Below are 17,795 nucleotides of genomic sequence, written 5' to 3'. Positions count from 1 at the left end.
CGCTCCCACGTGACACGAGTAACTCCTCCCTCCGGGCTCACATGCAGGGGGCAGCGCGGGCGCCGGAAGTGTCGTACGCGGCGGCGGCGGACGCAGGGAGGCGCTAGGTCGGCGTCGCCGGGCGGCTCCGGACCGTTCCCTGCGCCCCCGCCCCGCTCCCGCCGCCCCCGCCGCCGCCATGGGCGCCAGCGGCTCCAAGTCGCGGGGGCTGTGGCCCTTCGCCTCCCCGGCGGCGGGCGGCGGCGGCGCCGAGGGCCCCGGCGGGCAGCAGGCCCTGGCCCGGGCGCGGGCCGCGCGCGCCGCCACTCCCTTCGTCTTCACACGCCGCGGGTGAGAGGCCGAGGCGGGAGGGGGGAGGCTGTTGCCATGGCAGCCGGGGGGGCTCTGCTGCTGGGTCGTTCCGGGCCTGCCCGAGCACCGGCACCGGCGTGGCGCGGGGGACAGGACGGGAGGGCAGCCCCCGGCAGCCGCCGAGCCGGCGGCGGGCGGTCCTGCGGCTGTCGCAGGGCCGGGGGTGCCGCCGGCCCCAGCTCGCTCCTCTGCCCGGGGCACAGGACGCCGGCAGCTGTCGGCAGGCTCGTACCCACCCGCCTCCCCTCTCCTCTCGGCAGCTCCATGTATTACGACGAGGATGGGGATCTCGCCCACGAGTTCTACGAGGAGACAATCGTTACCAAGAATGGCAGGAAGCGTGCCAAGCTGAAGAGGATCCACAAGAACCTGATACCTCAGGTAGCGTGTGGAGAAGGGTGGGGGAAAGCAAGTGCCATGGTGATGGCGGAAGTCCTGGCTTCGCAGGAGCTCCTGCGCATGGGCCTTATCCTTCAGGGCATCTTCTTGCTGGGAAAGATGTGCACATGTGTGCGTGCTCCACCCAGCTGTTTGGTAGTGTCAGTGGTGTTGACAGCGACGTGTTTTGCGCCTCAGTTGTGCTCAGGATTTAGTTTCCTCTTAAAATAAGCAACTGGTGTGAAGCCAGGTAGAGGCTGGGACACCAACTGAGGGTCTCGCTGCAGAAGGAGGACAACCTACATGTACAGAAGCTTCATGGGGTATAAACAGAGAAAAGGGAGAATCAAACCAGGGCTGAGGAGAGATCCTGCAGGAATATTTCCTAAGAAGAAAGGCATGACTTTAGTGAGCACCTGAAGCAAGCTGTTGGTGTGCTCCAAGGGGTGAGCAGCCCACCAGTGGGATGGCACCCCTCTGAGCGCAGGCAGTTATGGGGGGAAGGATTCAGTGCCACTCCTTGGCCTGGTGCTCTCGCAGAGGCAGGTTTGGGCTGTGAGACTGACTCCTTGTCGATGTGAGGTGAAACTCACCCGGTTGGAAAGCTCAGCTGAGCTGGAGAGAGCAGGCCTTGAGTCCCCGCTCCCCTCTCCCCCCGCAGCCTCCCACCTGCCAGTGGGTCCTCCTGGTGCTGTAACAGGAGAAGGCTTGGACGGAGCATGGGAAAGGCGCCTGGAGCTGGCGTGGAGGGAGTATGCATTCAGCAGCCTCCCCTCTGGATAGAAAGCTGCTTTTCTTGTGCGCCAGCTGCCCTGGCTGCTTTCTCTCAGAGAGCTCTTTTCATTCTTTTAAATCCCGTGAATGAAAGGTGCCGGATGAAAAGCCCAGACGGCCAATATCTGCTAGTCACGCACCAGCTGCTGCACGGGCAGTGCCTGGCAGAGCAGCTCCCTCCTTTCTCGCCCTGCTGAGCTCCGGACCCACCATGTGTGGCAGCCAGCCATGCCTCCCTCGGTTCTCCAGGGACGAGTTCGAAGAGCAAAGTGCTTTTGCTTTGCGCGCTGCTCTTTCAGGCATACCTGGTGTCATGGCGGCTTTGCAGACTCCTGTTCCTCGAGGGCACGGTGTCCTCTGCTGTACAGGGTGACTCGGTGACTCGCAGGGCTTGGGGCTGATGTTTGTGGTCTCCTCTGCTCACCACTCTGACTCTTCTTTCAGGGCATAGTGAAACTAGAGCACCCTCGCATTCACGTGGATTTCCCAGTGATCATCTGCGAGGTGTGAGTCGCCAGACGTTTCTACCCGCGGACAGGAGGCCCTGCCCCACCGCCCCAGCCTCACCAGGCGAGGCTGCGTCGTGTTCCCACCCGAGGAGGACTCTGGGTGTGTGGCGGGGACGGCGGCTCTGCCCTCGTCCGGAGGTGAGGCGGGACGGAGCAGGCTGGGCCAGGCTTGGCTAGCGCTCCTCGCAGGAGATGGGTGACCTTGTGTGACGACTGCTTAAAAACATCCTCGCTTGAGTCAGAAGACTAAAATACCTTTTGTAGCCTCTAGCCGACGTTCGATGGGTAACTGGAACTGCAAACGAGCTGCTGTGTTTGAGCTGTCAAAGGGAGAGCGAGCCTGCACTTCTCACCAGACTAAATCCCCCGCTTCTCAGGTACGCGGCCCCGGGAGAGCCAGGGCAGGGTAACGCGCTGCCCAGGGTTAGGTGGTCACCACCATCCAACCTGGTGGTTAGGTGGCCAGTGTTGCGACGTGTTGCTTGGCATGTGACTGTGTCGCGTTGTGCGACGCTCCCCTGGATGGATCCGTTGATGGAGGATAAACGGGGCAGGCCGAGGTGGGGCCGGTCTCAAAGCACACTTGGCTGGCTGCTGCGCTCCTCTTGGGATGGGGACAGAGATCAGATGCCGCAGTCTTGGACCTCAGTCTCTTCGCCCTGTGAGTTTCCCCACTTCTGACGGCTCTGAGGAGGTTGGCTTCACTGCTGCCTGCAGTCCCTCAGCCTGCAGGAGATCTCTGCAGTCCATGGCCGCTGCTGGTGGCAGTGAGATCCCCAGCTCTGCAGCAGATTCGCCTTCCCTGTTATAAAGCTGGCTCCTGCAGAGCGCCGTCCCTCACCTGCTGTGGGGCCAGGCTTCTGGGGAAGGCATGTCGTAACATCCTCACCCCCTGCTCCCATCCTGAACATACCTCCCAGTGGGGTGGGCCTTGACAGAGCCGAGCAAGAAGGAAATAATCTCTTCCCTCCCCTTTGCCCGAAAACAATCAATTGGTGTGTCTGCCCTGGCTTGGAAATCTCCCTGGCGATGTGAACTACGGTTCCTCCCACGTCCCAGCTGGTGGCAGGAGGAGAAACGCAATGCACTTTAAAGGGAGGCTTTCTGCTCCGTCTTGGAAGGTCCTGCTCTCTTCTCTTTCCTGCCACTTGAGAAGGTCAGGGTCACCTTGGCAGCACGGAAAAACCTCTCACCCCTGCGTGCGGGCCCTGGGGCGCCGAGCCAGCGGGGAAAGACCTGAGCTGTACTGCCCCTCGCCAGCACCAGGAGCAACTGCTGCCCTGCTCGGCTGTCCCCAGGCCGGGCGGGCGGAGGAGGACCGGCCATGGGGCAGCGGGCACAGCTTTAAGCTGGGTCAGAGCCTGCTCCCCACACAGCCGGCTCGGCTTTCCTCCTCTTCCGTTCCAGAACTTATTTACTTTCTAAGCACTTCAGATGTTTGCTACCTCGATTTTTAATTTGAGCCGCTGGCACTCGGCCACCAGCCCTGTCGGCGTCTACGTTGGATGTATCCATCCCCCCGCCCGCCGAGAGCTGCCCGGGCGCAGGGCCACATTCCCGGCTTCGGGGAGATAACAGCGGCGTGGCTGTTGCCGTCTTCCTGTCACCACCTCTTCCCTCTGTGTCCCCCCACCCACTGTTCCCATCGACAGGAGCAAGCACGGAGGGTGAAGCGGATGTGCTGGCTGCCGCCGGGCAGGGAAGCAGGAGGGCAGGGCTCTGGCGGGGAGCTCGTCTACACTGTGATGCTGGGCGCTTCTTTCAACATCTTTTGTTCTGCTTGCTTGGAAGAGTCTTGTCTTAAAACAATCCCCCACTGAAGTGTTTCTTATTTGCACCACCTGCTCTCAAGTTTCTCCCGGGCCGGATCTCCCTGGGAAGGGTGTCCTTCAGGCTCTGGAGGAGAGCAGGAGCTGCTGTCCCTGGAAGAGGAGAGAAAGCCATGGATGGGCTGTCCGAGGGTGCAGGAAGGTGCACCAAACCCGTCGTGGGTATGGAGGAAGGCAGAGAAGGAGTGGGGAGGTAGCCAGTGTTGCTTGCCTGCCCCAATGGGAGCCCCTTGCCTGGCTACCGGCCAAAACACGGCTGACAAGGCAGGGCTTGAACCCCGGGGGAGCAGAGACCGAGACCGGCTTAGCAAGGATGCTTTTGTCCTCCCTGACAGGCTGCCTAGCCTTCCCCCAGAACATCAGGCATGCTTCCCCAAAAAAAACACGCCTTCTCCCAGCCCACCGTGTCACCGGAGCGGCAGCGAGGCTCTGAGGCTGCCAACAAGCTGCGTCCTGCCCAGCTTCTTCCCAGGCTGGTTCCTGGAGCAGCCAGCCCCCCCAGCCCCCTTCCCCTCTGCCAGCCTCCAGCCCTCCTGCAGGAGCAGGGCCTTGGGAGCACCTGGAGGGATCTTAAAAATGTGAAGATCACTGTAAATAGTATCTGTGTCCACTGTGGTGTTGGAGCAAGCAAAAAAAAGGAAAGTTTTCCTTTTGATTTTTTTTTTTTTACACTTTCTGTGCAACATTGTGCTTTCCCGTGTGGATGTGTAGCCGAACCGTACTCACTGACACTAGGCTACTTGCTCCTCTAGCGTGTGGGTAGGACCTGTGAGTTTGGGAAACGTATGCTATTTATGGTCCTTCCTCCCAGTGCATCTGTCCACTTTTGTTAAATTTCAATAAAATTATTTGTAGAGCCCACAAGCCCAAGAGCTGTCGTAATGGGGAGGGTGGGTGGGTGAGCGGCTGCACCCGTGGGCAGAGGAAGCTGTTGGTGAGCCGAGGGGAGGTGGGCTTTGCTGTGCTGCTCTGTTTGCTGCCGGTGCTCAGAACTCCCTCTTTTTTCAGGAGAGAAGTGTTTGTGCACACGTGGCTGAACGGGTGGTGAAGGACCCCCCAGTTACGGCCATTCCCAGGTGCTCTGGTTTGGCACATGGCACTGGCAGGAGTTGGTGGCTTTGTCAGGCTGTAACTCTGCTTGTAGCTGCTGTGACAGCCTTTAAATGTAAAACTAAAATGTCTTTATATAAATTTATGTCATTTTCTTGTTCAGCTCAGTAGGGTTGGAGCTCAGGCACCTCTCCCTTCCCATGTGGGGAGGGAGGTCTGGAGGGACCTGGGAGGCAGCAAGGGACCCCAGTGTCGTGGGCAGCCCAGCCTCAAGCCGACCTCTTCCCATCCCTCTGCCAAGCCCCACGGGAGGCAGAGGAAGGATCCGCCTGTCCGTTCCTTCATCGCTCGCCTTGCCAGATCAGTGCCTTGTTAATCACCGGGGCCTGACGACTTTCTCAAACCTGGCATGACCCCGGGCTGCCACCCATCCCCTGAGCAGTGCTGGCTGTCCGTGGGGCAAGTGTGATCTCACTTTGTGCCCCACGTCCTGCCCCCGGCCACCCTGCAAATGTTTTCCTGTGGCCGCTGCCACCTCTCATCATTTCCTCCACGCAAGCCAGCTCGGAAACAAGCTGCTGACGAAAGCTGTAATGAGAGTGAGTGGTGCGGTGTGTCCTGCCAGTGCTTTGGCTTGCGGGGGACAAGCCTCTGGGACTTTTGCCGAGTGATCTTTAGGGGCCCCAGCCCCAGGAGGGATGGATCGTGGTGGCCTCGAGGGGGACTAGGTGGCTGCGTGGGGTGTTATAGCGCAACGAGGCTAAACAAGGTGGTGGCTGTGGCTCACCAGCTTCTTGAGCAGCTCTGTGTCTGCTGGGGCCACCCTGATCCCGCTCCGGCTGCCTGTGGGTCAGAGCCATGCCTGCAGCCCCGGCCCAGGGCAGAGGCGGGTGCTGACCTCCTCTCTTGGCCCTGTGGCAGCTCCATCCCCAAGCTGAGCTCCTCACGCCTTGCTCGGACTTTTCTGGTGTGAGCGGATGTGACTAATGCCCCGTTATCTGGCATCCGTGAGGGATTCTCAGCCACCTGGCTGCCCACATGGGGCAGCTAACCTGCTAGGAATGCCCCAGCTGCTGCCCACCTCCCACACCTTGACCCGCTCTGCTCTCCTGCCTCGCTGGAAACATCTCGTGCTCAGCAGGGCAAGACAGGAGAGGGGAGGCTGAGTCTGTCTGGCTGCCCCCTCCCAAAATCCAAGGTCTTCCCTGTAGCAAAGGAAGAGGGAAACCGAGGCAGGCGATGCCAAGCCCTCCCGGGGGATGGTGGTGAGAAGCTGCGTTGTGTTGAGGACTTCCAGACCTCCAAGCAGCGGAGGGCTGTGGCCCCTCCGGCCACCCTGCTGCCGGTGGGGCCGGTTACCTTTGGCGCACGAGGCTGCAGAGGATGGAAAGTTTCAGGCGTTTCTGCTGCCGGCGAAGGGAGCCTGTTTACTGCCCGGAGGGGAAGGGCAGCGCCCGCCAGCACTGGGATTTCTTGGCTCCCCGCAATCTCTCCCGAGGGTTTTGGCAGCCAACGCCCAGCCAGTGGCTGACCTTCCCTGCCCCTTTCCTGGCCAGTGCCTGGTGTTGCCCGTGGGCCGGGCTAAGCCGTGGGGTGCAGTGAGGGTTCAGAGTGGCCAGCTGGGACACCATGCCCATCCCCGGTGGTACTGCCACCCTCGTGGTGGGACTTTCACCACGAAAGTTGGCACCGGAGCGGGTCCTGCTCCAGTTAGGAGTCATCTGTGGGTGCCCGCGGCCCTGGGCTCAGCACTGCCAGCACAGGGCTGGCACCAAACAATGCCGGGCTTGGCACTCCCACCCACTCCCTGGGGAGCTGGTGGGCAGCTGGGGAACGCTTCCGCAGATTCAGCCCTGTTTGCTTCCTCCGCTGGCCCCAGCACACCCTCACGCTCCGGCCCCGGCGCTTCCTCTGTGGGGACAACCTGATGGCCTCCAGCCCACCGGGGCCAGCCCTGGCTAGAGCAGGCAGGGGACAGGCAGGACATGGGGATGGTCACGCTGGCAGTCCCTGAGCCCTGCCTGTCCTCACTGTCCACCTGGGGGGACCCACCGGAGCCTCAGCGGCGCCCCGGGAAGGAAGCCCCCCCCGGCCTTCCTGCGCCTGTGGCCCCCTGGGCAGGAAACTCGCGGGGCTGCGGCTGAGTCAGCAGCACCGACTGCCCCAGCCCTGCACAGGACGTCCTGCCCGGCACGGCACCACCCTGGGGACACCGCTGTCCCAGGGATACCACCATACTGGAGACAGTACCATCCTGGGAGACACCACTGCCCTGGGAACATCACCGTTCTGGGGTCACCACCATCCAGGAGACACCGCTGTTCTGGAGTCGCTGCTGTTCTGGGGTAACCACGGTTCCAGGGACACTATCCTGGAGTCACCACCATTCTGGAGTCACCACCGTTTCGAGGTGACCATGATCCTGGGGACACCATGATCCTGGGGTCGCCCCCACCCTGGGGACACCACCATTTTGGAGTCACCGCTGTCCTGGGACCACCACCGCCCTGGGGACACCGTCCTGGGGTCACCACCGTTCCGGGGACGCTCCCCCGCCCCGCCGAGAGCTGCAGCCCCTCGAGCCCCGCAGCGCCCCCTGCCGGCCCCCGTCGCCCCGCCCCCTTCCGCTGCGCGGAGGGCGTGGCCTCCCGGGCCATACCAAACGCGGCGGGCCGGGGGGGTGGCGTGCCTTGCCCGGTGCTGCGACCCCGCGGAGGGGTGTGTGTGGGGAAGGGTCCGCCGCCTGCCCGCGCCCCCGGGGCTCCGCCGTGGTCCGCGCCGCCACCCCGGCGCGCCGCGGTCGGGGTGGGGCCGGTCGGGGCGCGGAGGTGGCGCCCCCGCGGGTGGTGCGCGCCGGGGAGGTTTAAAGCGGGCGGCGGGGGGGAGGCGCTGCCGGTGTGAGCCCGTGGCGGGGGATGGCGTGAGCCGCGGTGAGACCCGGGTGGGGGAGCAGGAGCGGAGCCGGGCGGGGAGCGGGGCCGCGGGGGGCCGCGCCCCGGTGCTTTGTGTGCCGGTCTCGGACAAAGGCGGCGCCGCGCCGGCACGCGCGGGAGCGGCGAAACGTGGGAGCTGGAGCGTGGGGGACCGGGACCAACGGGGAGCGGGAGCGGGTGGAGCCGCTTGGAGACGGGATTCCCGGGAGCCAGCCCCCGGGGGTGCGGGCAGAGCCGCCCGGCACCCCTCTGCCGCGGGCGGGCTTTGTGTGGAGCGAGCTTGTGGCAGGGTCTGCTTTGGGGGGTGCGGGCAGAGCCACCCCCTGCCCGCACCCCCCTCCTGACCCCCCTCTTCCTGCTGCCCCCAGGCCCCCGTGGAGCAGGATGCGTGGGGGCTGTGCGGCGGCGGTGGCCGTGCCCTGGCTGGCCCTGCTGGCCCTGGCCTGGCAGCCCCCCGAGAAGCCATCGGCTGCCCCGCTGCTCACCCGCCGGCCCTTCCAGGTGGCCTGGAACGTGCCCACGCAGGACTGCAAGCCCCGCTTCCAGGTGGCCTTTGACTTCAGCCTCTTCGACCTGCAGGCCTCCCCCAATGAGGGCTTCGTAGGGCAGAACCTCACCATCTTCTACAAGGAGCGCCTGGGGCTCTATCCCTACTACACCAGCCAGCGCGTGGCTGTCAACGGCGGTGTCCCCCAAAACAGCAGCCTGTCCGAGCACCTCGCCTGCCTCCCGGATGGCATCAGCAAGTACATCCGCTCGCCCGCCAAGGAGGGGCTGGCCGTCATTGACTGGGAGGAGTGGCGGCCCATCTGGGCACGCAACTGGAAGCCCAAGGACATCTACCGTGAGGTGTCACAGCAGCTGGTGTACCAGCGGCAGCCCACCTGGTCCCGCGAGGAGGTGAACAAGCAGGCAGTGTTTGAGTTCGAATCGGCTGCCCGGCAGTTCATGGTGAGCACCCTGCGCATGGCCAAGAGCTTCCGACCCAAGCAGCTCTGGGGGTTCTACCTCTTCCCTGACTGCTACAACCACGACTACAGCAAGAATAAGGAGAGCTACACCGGGCAGTGCCCGGACGTGGAGAAGACTCGCAACGACCAGCTGGCTTGGCTCTGGAGGGAGAGCATGGCCCTCTACCCCTCCATCTACCTCGACTTGCTCCTGGCCTCCACCCCCAACAGCCGCAAGTTCGTGCGGGCGCGGGTGATGGAAGCCATGCGCATCTCGCAGCAGCACCACGACAGCTACTCCCTGCCTGTCTTCGTCTACACCCGGCCCACCTACATCCGCAAGCTGGATGTGCTCAGCCAGGTAGGGCTGCACCACCGGGACATCCTTGTCCCAGACCCTGGGCACCTGGGCTCTGGGGTCAGCTGAGGTGGTCCCTTTGCCCGTGTCCCATCTGGCCCATAGAGTAGAATGGCTATGGAGGCTGGTGGCTGCTCTCATGGTGTCACCAGCATGCTGTGGTTTGGCTGTCACTGTGTAGGGTGGGGAGCAGCATCTGTTGGCATGGGGCTGGCCCTGGGGACCAGGAGGGGTGCAGTTGGACCCTGGAGTACATGAGCCTGCAGCTGCTGCGCTCTGCTGGCTTAGCCCCTGAGGAGGAGGGTGGTGATGGGGAACCTTGTCCTCAAGGAGCTGGGACAGTCCCCTCTCCCCGTGGTCTGGAGCAAGGATGGGTCTCGCCTCCCTGACCCCTCTGTGGGCTCTTTGGGGCACACTGTGCTGGGGAGTGTGGGTGCTATGTGGTCTGTGGGCACTAACCAGGCTCTGTCCCCACAGCTGGATCTGATCTCCACCATCGGAGAGAGCGCGGCACTGGGTGCAGCCGGGGCCATTTTCTGGGGCGATGCAGACTACACCAAAAACCGGGTAGGTTTGGGGTCAGTGTGCCTCTGGGAAGGTAGAGGATGAGTGGGGGTCACTTGCCTCCAGAGGGGAACCAATGGCTTGAGGCTGGGGTATCCTCTCCATCTGGAGTGCTTCTTTCCCTGATGCCCCCCAACATGCCCCTGATGCTTCCCTTCACCCAGGACTCGTGCCAGATCATCAAGAACTACCTGGAGGGGGACCTGGGTCGCTACATCGTGAACGTCACGACAGCAGCGCAACTCTGCAGCACGACGCTGTGCCATGGCCAGGGCCGCTGCCTGCGCCGAGATGGCACCGCTGACGTCTTCCTCCACCTCAACTCCACCAGCTTCCAGCTGCGGCGCCGGAATGAGGACCACCCCCAGCGCCCTCTCTTCTGGGCTGAGGGCCAGCTATCCTCTGCTGACACCCTCTTCCTACGGACCCACTTCCGCTGCCACTGCTACCAGGGCTGGCAGGGCAGCAGCTGCCAGGTGCCCGCTGACCCCCACAGTGATGCCCCTGACCCTCTGGTACCACTGGGACTTGGGGTGCTGTTGCTGCTTGCAAGCTGGTGCCAACCCCTTCTGGACTGAGCTTGCACCCCCTTTCTGTGGTGGTGTAGGGCACCTATTTAAGATGTCCCTACCCTGCCTGCGAGGCAGCTTGTTATGGGGGGCTGCCCCTCACTGTGGGGGGAGGACTGTGTGCTTTCCCCACCTCTGCCCTCTCTGCTGCAGGGCAGGTGCCCCCCATGGGGACGGAGGGCAGGGTGGCTCTGGGGAGGGGCCCTCTCCTGTTGTAAGGAGAGGGAGGGGGACAGGGAGCGGGTGCTGTGTGGTGCTGAGTCCCTCTGTGCTGCCCCACACCAAAGTGCTTTACCTCGAATAAAGCTGGGCCGAGCGTGAGCGGGGTGTGGGGTGATTTGGGGGGGGGGGGCACAGGTCACCCTACTGTTGCCTAACCCCGCTCCCCGGCGTGGCCTCCCGCGGCTGGGAGGGAGCGCGGGGGGTGGGAGTGCAGCGGTTGGAGCTTCCCGCCGCGGTGCCGCTGCCGCCCCGGGTGGGAGCCGCGGGCCGCAGCCCCGGGCGGGCCACCCACGTGGAGGCTGCGCTCTTGGCCACGCCCCTTCCCGCAGGCTCCGCCTACGCAGCGCGCGGGCACGCCTCCGGCCGGGCCCCGCCCCCGGGCTGCCGGCGGGCTTCCCCCGGCGTGACCACGCCCCCGGGCCGCCTTGGCCACGCCCCCGCCCCGCGGAGCGCGGCCGTGGGACCGGCCGGATCCGCGCTGCGGGGCTGGAGCTCCCCGGGACCGGGACAGCCGCGTGGGGACGCCGTCCTGTGCGCCACGGCCCGGGTGGGTACAGCCCTGCGGGGGCCGGGGACACCCCCGCACCGCGAGCGTCCCCGAGCGGTGCCCTCGCGTGGCTCCTGCCCTCCGTGCTACGGCGTCCCCAGCGCAGCCCTGCCCCGCCTTTGCCCGTGCCCGCGCAGCCGGTCCCGGCGCTGCCCGGTCCTTGGCGTCCCCGTGGACGGTGCGTGGCACAGCCGCCTTCCCGCCGGCGCCCCTCGGCTGCTGTGCGTGGCCCCAGACAGTGCCCTCCGGTGTCTGCTGCCCTGGGCCACGCGTGTCCCCGGGTGGTGCCCTCCTGCGCCGCCACCCTTCCCCGGGCTGTGTCCGGCCGCGTCCTGCCCGATGCCGTGAACTTCTTGCCAGCAGTGCCCTGCTCCCGCCGTCTAACGGCTGATGCTCTGCGCCTCCCCAGCGGCGCCCGTCTGGCCCAGCCCACGTCCGTCACCGTGACCTTGACCCCCGCCCCCGTCTGTGTCTGTTTGTCTTTCCAGCCCAGCTCATCGCCGGCCTGTCACGGGGTGTTGACTTTGTGCATTCCTCCCCAGCCGGGCCCGTCGCCGCCAGTCATTAACGGGGGCTGACGAGCTGCTCTCCGTGCTCCGGGGCTGCCGTGCTGGGCTCTGGCTGCTGCTGATTTTGGGGCCTTCGCGTGAGGAGGTGGGAGAGGTGACCCTGGGTGACTGGCACCGCTTGGGGACAGGCCCCGGCTCAGCGTCGAGGTCTGGCCAGGTCTCAGCTCTCCCAAGGCAGCTTCCAGACCCCTCCTGTGCCCACCAGCACCATGGCGTTGGGGCGGTCCTGCTGGGTCCTCCTGCTGCTCCTGCCTGCCCTGGCTCATACTGATGGGCCCGGCCCAATCCTTGTCAACCGCCCCTTTGTTACCATCTGGAACATCCCCACCGAGCGCTGTGCCAGTAAGTACAACATCACCCTCAACCTGGAAGTCTTTGACGTGTTGGCCAACGACCAGGAGTCCTTCACTGGGCAGGACATCACCCTCTTCTACAGCAAGGAGCTGGGGCTCCTCCCTTACTACGCATCCAAGGGGGTGCCAGTGAATGGAGGGCTCCCCCAAAATGCCAGCCTGCAGGCCCACCTTCACCAGGCCACCTGGGACATCAAAGTCTTCTTGCCCAGCCCTGCCTACAGCGGCTTGGCTGTTATCGACTGGGAGATGTGGCGCCCGCTGTGGATCCGCAACTGGGCCTCCATGGACATCTACCAGCAGAAGTCAGAGGAGCTGGTGCGGCAGCAGCACCCTCAGTGGCCCCCTGAGGTGGTGAAGGAGATGGCCAAGCAGCAGTTTGAGCAGAGCGCCCGCAACTTCATGGAGCAGACCCTGCAGCTGGGTGAGACTCTCCGTCCTGATGGCTACTGGGGTTTCTATGGCTTCCCCAACTGCTACAATAATGACTTTGACAGCCTGCCCTACACTGGGACCTGCCCGGTGGTGGAGCAGCAGAGGAACAAGGAGCTGGGGTGGCTCTGGGAGAACAGCCGGGCGCTCTACCCCAGCATCTACCTGCCCCCCCGCCTCAACGGCACCAACAAGGCACTTGCTTACGTCCGGCACCGCATCGCTGAGGCCTTTGCTGTCCAGCGCAGCGTCCTCGGCAGCGGCATCCCCGTCCTGCCCTACTCCCAGATCACCTTCGACCTCACTGTTGACTTCCTCTCCCAGGTGATGGGGACAATGGGCACCTCTTGGGCTGATGGGTTGGTATGGAGGAGTCTTTAGCTCTGCCAGGCCATTGCGGGGGCTTTGGGCACTGTTGACATCTCCTCTCCCCTTGGGTGCAGGAGGACCTGATGAACACCATTGGAGAGAGCGCAGCTCAGGGCGCCGCGGGCATCGTCCTTTGGGGCAGCCTCAACTACAGCACCTCCAAGGTGAGTGCGACAGGTGGCACCGCCCCACCGCCCGCGGGGACCCTCCCCTTTCCCCAGCCATGCAAGGCTGTGACACCACGTGCCATTGCAGGAGATGTGCCTGAGGCTGAAGGACTACGTGGAGGGGCCCCTGGGCCACTATGTTGTCAACGTGACGGCCAGCGCCGATCTGTGCAGCCAGAGCCTGTGCTCCGGCCGGGGCCGCTGTGTGCGCCAGGAGAACACACAGGGCTTCCTCCACCTCGACCCCTTCCTCTTCACCATCGACCTGCAAGCCGGCAAGCCCTGGCTGGTGGCGCAGAGCCTGGAGTCCATCGACCACACCTCCCGCCTGGCCGAGGCGTTCAGGTGCCAGTGCTACGACAAGTGGCAGGGACCCCGCTGCAACACCCAGGGCTTTGCCGAGTGACCTCCCCCCGCCACGCTGGGACACCAGGGCAGGCAGGGTGACACCACCCTGCACCCCAGGTTAGGAACCCGACTGTGGAGCTGCTAATAAAACCAGTAGCCACCTGGAAGTGTCTCCTTATCTTCCGCTGTAGCACATTTTGAGGCAGGAGGGTCTCCCAGCCACACTGGTGGTGCCTTGTGATGCTGCCAAGGGCTGTGCATTGGGCCAGGGTGTCTGAGAGTGTAACACCTCAGAAAAGCCAGGAAAAAAAGGAAAATTTATGGGAAATACATAGGAAGAGGAATAACTGGGGGCACGAGGATGAGGAAAGGGGGAATGACAGGGAGCAGCCAGCAAGTAGAGGTGATGGGGTGAAAAGATGTGGCTGTGGCTGGAGGCGTGTGGGACCCCCAGCCCCTCCCCAGACACGCGGGGCTGCAGTGTGGAACCTGTGTCTCCACTTGAATTTTTTTCCTGGATGACTTTATGCAAAGCGGTTCAGCCCTAGAATGTTACAAAAGATCACCGGTTTCTGTAACCCGGGTTTCTGGTTCAGCAATACCTACTTTAAAGCGATCAGGAGAAGGCATGAGATGAAACTCTGCTTCCCCAGTCCAGCTTAGATGAAGATGTTGGCATCTTCATCCAGCTGTGTCTCTGGTTTTGCATCCCACTCTTGACTTTTTCCTTTCCAGCAGCTGGAGGTGATCCCTCTTAAAGTTAGGGCTGTAATAGAAGCGTAAAAGCAAAAAAAAAAAAAATCTAAAAATCTACGCTTGATTGTTAGGCAAAATGGTTAAAGTTCTTGTGGACCTGTTGCTTCTACTTTGGTGGCTGCAAGTCTGGTGAGTCTATAAACTCAGTCTGGGCTTCTGCTGTACAAACAGGACAGGACAACTGGAAAAGGTTTATTGTTCAAACAATTTATTACCAGCTCTACTAAGTTCTGTTTCTTACCGACTCTATTAAGCTCTATCTATTAGCAACACTACTAATGAGACACTGGTGCCTTGCTGGGGACTCTGTGTCCTCTCTAGGATGTGCCACTCTGGGGTCCAACGGCATCACCTGCATCCGTGGTGATGGGGCTGCAGGTGCATGAGGGACAGTTGGGCTTTAGCTGTGGGGTGGCCTCGGCCTCAGCAGAGCTGAGACTGCTGCCAGCAGGGACATGGCCAACTGTGGAGGAGCACTAGCAGCACGCTGGAGGCCGTCTGGGATTTGGCTGCTGGGTGGTGACAGAAAGAGGGACAGAGTGGGGAAACCTCTCACTGTCTGCTGCTCCAGCAGTCTCTGGAAGCGTGGGAGCAGCTGCTGGTGGAGGTGGATGAGTGCTGCCGAGACCGGGAGGTGCTTCAGCCTATCGCTTGGTGGATGCGGTCACCATGGGTGGAGGGGCCTGCGTGTCCCCTGCAGGCTGACCTTCTGGGGTTCTGGAGGGGTGCCTTTCACCCATCTCCAGTGCACCTGGGATTCTGTGTTTGAGGCCAACTCTTCTCTTGCACATTTGCAGCAGGTGGGGATGCTCTCTGTTAAAGCCGGGGTTGTAGTAGTAGAGCATCTAAAAAAAGCAAAGGAGAAGAGTTAGTTGACACAATTTCAAGACCAGAAGACCCCAAGCTACAACAACTAAGACTCTGAATTGCAAAAGATGAGCACAGATACTGAAAAGGACTCTCAGGGGCGCTGGAAAACTAAAGCTCAGGTTGCATCCAGGAGTAGGTCCCCAGGGAGGAGTGGGGATGGCTGCAGCAGCGCTGGGCATTCCAGTGCCCAGTTTGGGAAGCTTTCCAGCTGGGCACCTCTGACATCTGCAGAAATGTCCGTATGGTCTTGGTTGTCTCATCGCTGAGATGCTGACTGTAAGGAAACATCACCCAAGCTGTTAAACCTGCCTCAGGTTTGTATGCCCCTAAAGGCAAAGGATGTTGGCAAGTGCATAGGAAGAAGGCTCTGCCAGGCACAAGAGGAGGTAGCCCAAGACCCAGGGAAAGTCTTGGGGAAAGGAGGAGAATTCCTCCAATCCTCTGCTTTTTTTAGTGGCACTGCGAGACAGTGAGAGCAGGGTGACAGCTCTTTCTGAAGAGCAGAAGGAAAGAAGGAAGGGAAACTGCTCGGCAAGGACTTGCTCTGTCTCTTCCCTCCTGGGGACGAGGTGGCTCCTGCCGGCTCTCTGGGCCAGCGCAGTGCAGGCTCATGAAGCGTACAGGTAGGAGAGCTTGTACAGGTGACACACTTCCATCAGTTTTGGCAACAAAACCCTATGACCAAAAAAAACATTTCCAAAAATCCATTTTGAAGATGCTAAGATAACTTGGTGTTGTGAGTACCCTCAGCACTTCTACAGACCCCAGCGATAACCAGCCTTTGTTTTCTGCGGAGGTACTAAAGCTGAGTTGTTTGTTTCATTACATCGAGCAGTTATCTGAGAAGGTACCAATGGAGACATGATTAGACCTTTGGATTCCTCAGTCACTCCTTTCAGAAACATGTACTGGGTTATTACCAAGCTCTTTGCCAAGCTGGCAGCCCCTAAAAAAATTAGTCATAATTGGACTTTGGCCCAGAATGAATAGTTTAATCAAATTCTCATAGAGATAGCTTGGTAAATGTTGGGTGTAAATGTTGGAAACAATATTATCTTGGTATTTTTTGTATGTGGAATGTGATTTAACTTAATGAACACTCAAACACACTCCTGTCAAGCTACAGAGAATCTGATATTTGCCATGTATTAAATGCTGAAATTGAAAGTAAAGTTCACCTTGCTCTTCACACAAAGAAAGTGTTTATCAATTTCAAGTCTTCTCTATGCCTGGAAGGTTTCAGAGCTGTGTGCTTGAAGTTTTTAGTCATTTAATATCCTTCAGGTTCTGAATATCTGGTGCATTATTGAGGGCTGGTTTGGGGCTTCTGCTGGGCATAGAAATTTATGTTATCTCAATCCATTAACTAAACTGAGTATTGAAGTGAATATCAAGAAAGAGATTCTTCCTCTGGAGTTGTACAAGAGTCTAACGCTGTCAGAAGCTGCGTAAGCACTGCAAGAAACCCTGCCCCTAGGTGCTGGCTTGCGGCTTGTCTTAAATAAAAGCGAGGCTGGAAACCTGGACCAGCCCTGTTTCTTGTTGAAATAATGCAAGCTTGGGCATGAACACAGTTTGTCACCTTCAAGTAATACTTTTAAACATCTAAGAGGATTTGTTTTTTTCATCCTACTTACGGTAGCTGTTCCTCAGTCCTTGCCTCTTCCAGTGTATCTAAAGACACCCAAGACACTGGCTTTCATGTAATGTAGCTTGTCTTACTCCAGACTCCAAGGAACTGCCAATAGACAACGTAGAAGCATTAAACATCTGGGTTGTTTTTTTTTCAGGTCTGAAAACCACGCTTCACCGTGTAAACACATAGCACTCTGCAAATCCTTCTGCAGCGCGGGAGCGAGCCCACACTCGGTGGGAGCGTGCTGAAGAGGTGCCCGCAGCAATCCAACAGCAGCCCTGGGCCTTTGTGTGGTTCATATTTCTGGCTGCTCCATGTCTCTTGGGTGGAGTGTGCTCATGGTGCTGACACGCCAGCTCACGTTTTCTATGCTCAGGATGACTGAGAAGTCTGTTGTTCTCAGAATTCACTCGTCCACTGTGTTACAGGGTTCACACAAAGCGAATTTCTAGGCTTTTTCCATGTGCTGCTGCAAGAAATAAGCACAGTCTGTCACTTAAAACTATCCTTACATTGCCTGGTTTTTCATTTCAACAGCTGAGTATTTTTAGCTTAAGCCACATGTTATCTCCAAAAAGAATTTATCGTTAAGTACTTGCTGTGGTTAACTATCCCAAACAGAAAGAATTGAACTGCTGATTGCTCTGATATTATAAAGAATATTTTATGATCTAGAATGAAGATGCTAGTAGTGAGAAGCCTTTAAATGCCTTGATGTGACTAGGGCATAAAGTAGTTCAGCTGAACAGCAAGGTGTAGATTAAGTCTTGCATAAAACAGATGGAAGAAAGCCCTCCCAAAGATTCCATAGGCTTTTCAGATACAAATTGAAAATTAGAGGCCTGTTAATTAGCTAGTAGAAAGCTTCTCTTCTGCCTGGTTCCCTGACTAAAAACATCAAATTAAAAGTTGGTTTAGTCAGACACTAAGATACCATTTTCAATTTTGTCTTTCCATTAACGGCCCACACCTGTGATCGGACAACCAAGAGGGTGACCATATTTTGAGACCTCAGGAGTTTTTTTAGGATCCTACTAGTTAATCATTTCCCATTGCATTTCACTTCATCCCATGCTTTGGACAGAAGTCATAAAAACAAAATCAGAAGAACAGGAAGCAGGTTCTTCCAGACCACTCCTCCTGTAGCCCTTGCAGCTGGGTGCTGAGCTTCTCCTGTGGCCTTTGGACTCAATGTACAAGTACAAAGCTCTTTTGAAAGAAATATATCCTTCCCAAAAGCAGGCCACAGTAACTGTACAGC

General features: G+C 60.0%; 3 protein-coding genes across 3 annotated transcripts; all 3 read left to right on the top strand.

Annotated features, from left to right (window-relative positions):
- The first annotated feature begins 178 nt into the window (after nt 1–178).
- Nucleotides 179–4,695, top strand: TUSC2 (tumor suppressor 2, mitochondrial calcium regulator). Its single transcript, XM_086618794.1, has 3 exons — nt 179–330; nt 612–732; nt 1,948–4,695. Exons 1-3 carry the CDS (start codon nt 179–181, stop codon nt 2,011–2,013), a joined length of 339 nt encoding a protein of 112 aa, XP_086474920.1. The 3' UTR covers nt 2,014–4,695.
- Nucleotides 4,696–8,208: 3,513 nt separating this feature from the next.
- Nucleotides 8,209–10,274, top strand: HYAL2 (hyaluronidase 2). The gene is made up of 3 exons (XM_009989302.2): nt 8,209–9,135; nt 9,610–9,699; nt 9,861–10,274. The coding sequence occupies exons 1-3, from the start codon at nt 8,209–8,211 to the stop codon at nt 10,272–10,274; spliced, it is 1,431 nt and encodes a 476-aa protein (XP_009987604.2).
- Nucleotides 10,275–11,812: 1,538 nt separating this feature from the next.
- Nucleotides 11,813–13,330, top strand: HYAL1 (hyaluronidase 1). Its single transcript, XM_086619017.1, has 3 exons — nt 11,813–12,712; nt 12,832–12,921; nt 13,013–13,330. Exons 1-3 carry the CDS (start codon nt 11,813–11,815, stop codon nt 13,328–13,330), a joined length of 1,308 nt encoding a protein of 435 aa, XP_086475143.1.
- Nucleotides 13,331–17,795: the final 4,465 nt, after the last annotated feature.

This window comes from Tauraco erythrolophus, chromosome 12 (assembly GCF_009769465.1).
Source record: "Tauraco erythrolophus isolate bTauEry1 chromosome 12, bTauEry1.pri, whole genome shotgun sequence".
NCBI classification, from domain to species: Eukaryota; Metazoa; Chordata; class Aves; order Musophagiformes; family Musophagidae; genus Tauraco; species Tauraco erythrolophus.
This window is presented reverse-complemented; position numbering and strand designations above follow the sequence as displayed.

Bases quoted from the DNA above. Each gene is read 5' to 3' on its own strand.
- TUSC2 (XM_086618794.1), top strand. From the start codon at position 179: ATGGGCGCCAGCGGCTCCAAGTCGCGGGGGCTGTGGCCCTTCGCCTCC. The intron at 331-611 runs GTGAGAGGCCGA...TCCTCTCGGCAG, and splicing joins TTCGTCTTCACACGCCGCGG to CTCCATGTATTACGACGAGG. The intron at 733-1,947 runs GTAGCGTGTGGA...CTCTTCTTTCAG, and splicing joins ACAAGAACCTGATACCTCAG to GGCATAGTGAAACTAGAGCA.
- HYAL1 (XM_086619017.1), top strand. From the start codon at position 11,813: ATGGCGTTGGGGCGGTCCTGCTGGGTCCTCCTGCTGCTCCTGCCTGCC. The intron at 12,713-12,831 runs GTGATGGGGACA...CCTTGGGTGCAG, and splicing joins CTGTTGACTTCCTCTCCCAG to GAGGACCTGATGAACACCAT. The intron at 12,922-13,012 runs GTGAGTGCGACA...GTGCCATTGCAG, and splicing joins TCAACTACAGCACCTCCAAG to GAGATGTGCCTGAGGCTGAA.
- HYAL2 (XM_009989302.2), top strand. From the start codon at position 8,209: ATGCGTGGGGGCTGTGCGGCGGCGGTGGCCGTGCCCTGGCTGGCCCTG. The intron at 9,136-9,609 runs GTAGGGCTGCAC...CTGTCCCCACAG, and splicing joins AGCTGGATGTGCTCAGCCAG to CTGGATCTGATCTCCACCAT. The intron at 9,700-9,860 runs GTAGGTTTGGGG...CCCTTCACCCAG, and splicing joins CAGACTACACCAAAAACCGG to GACTCGTGCCAGATCATCAA.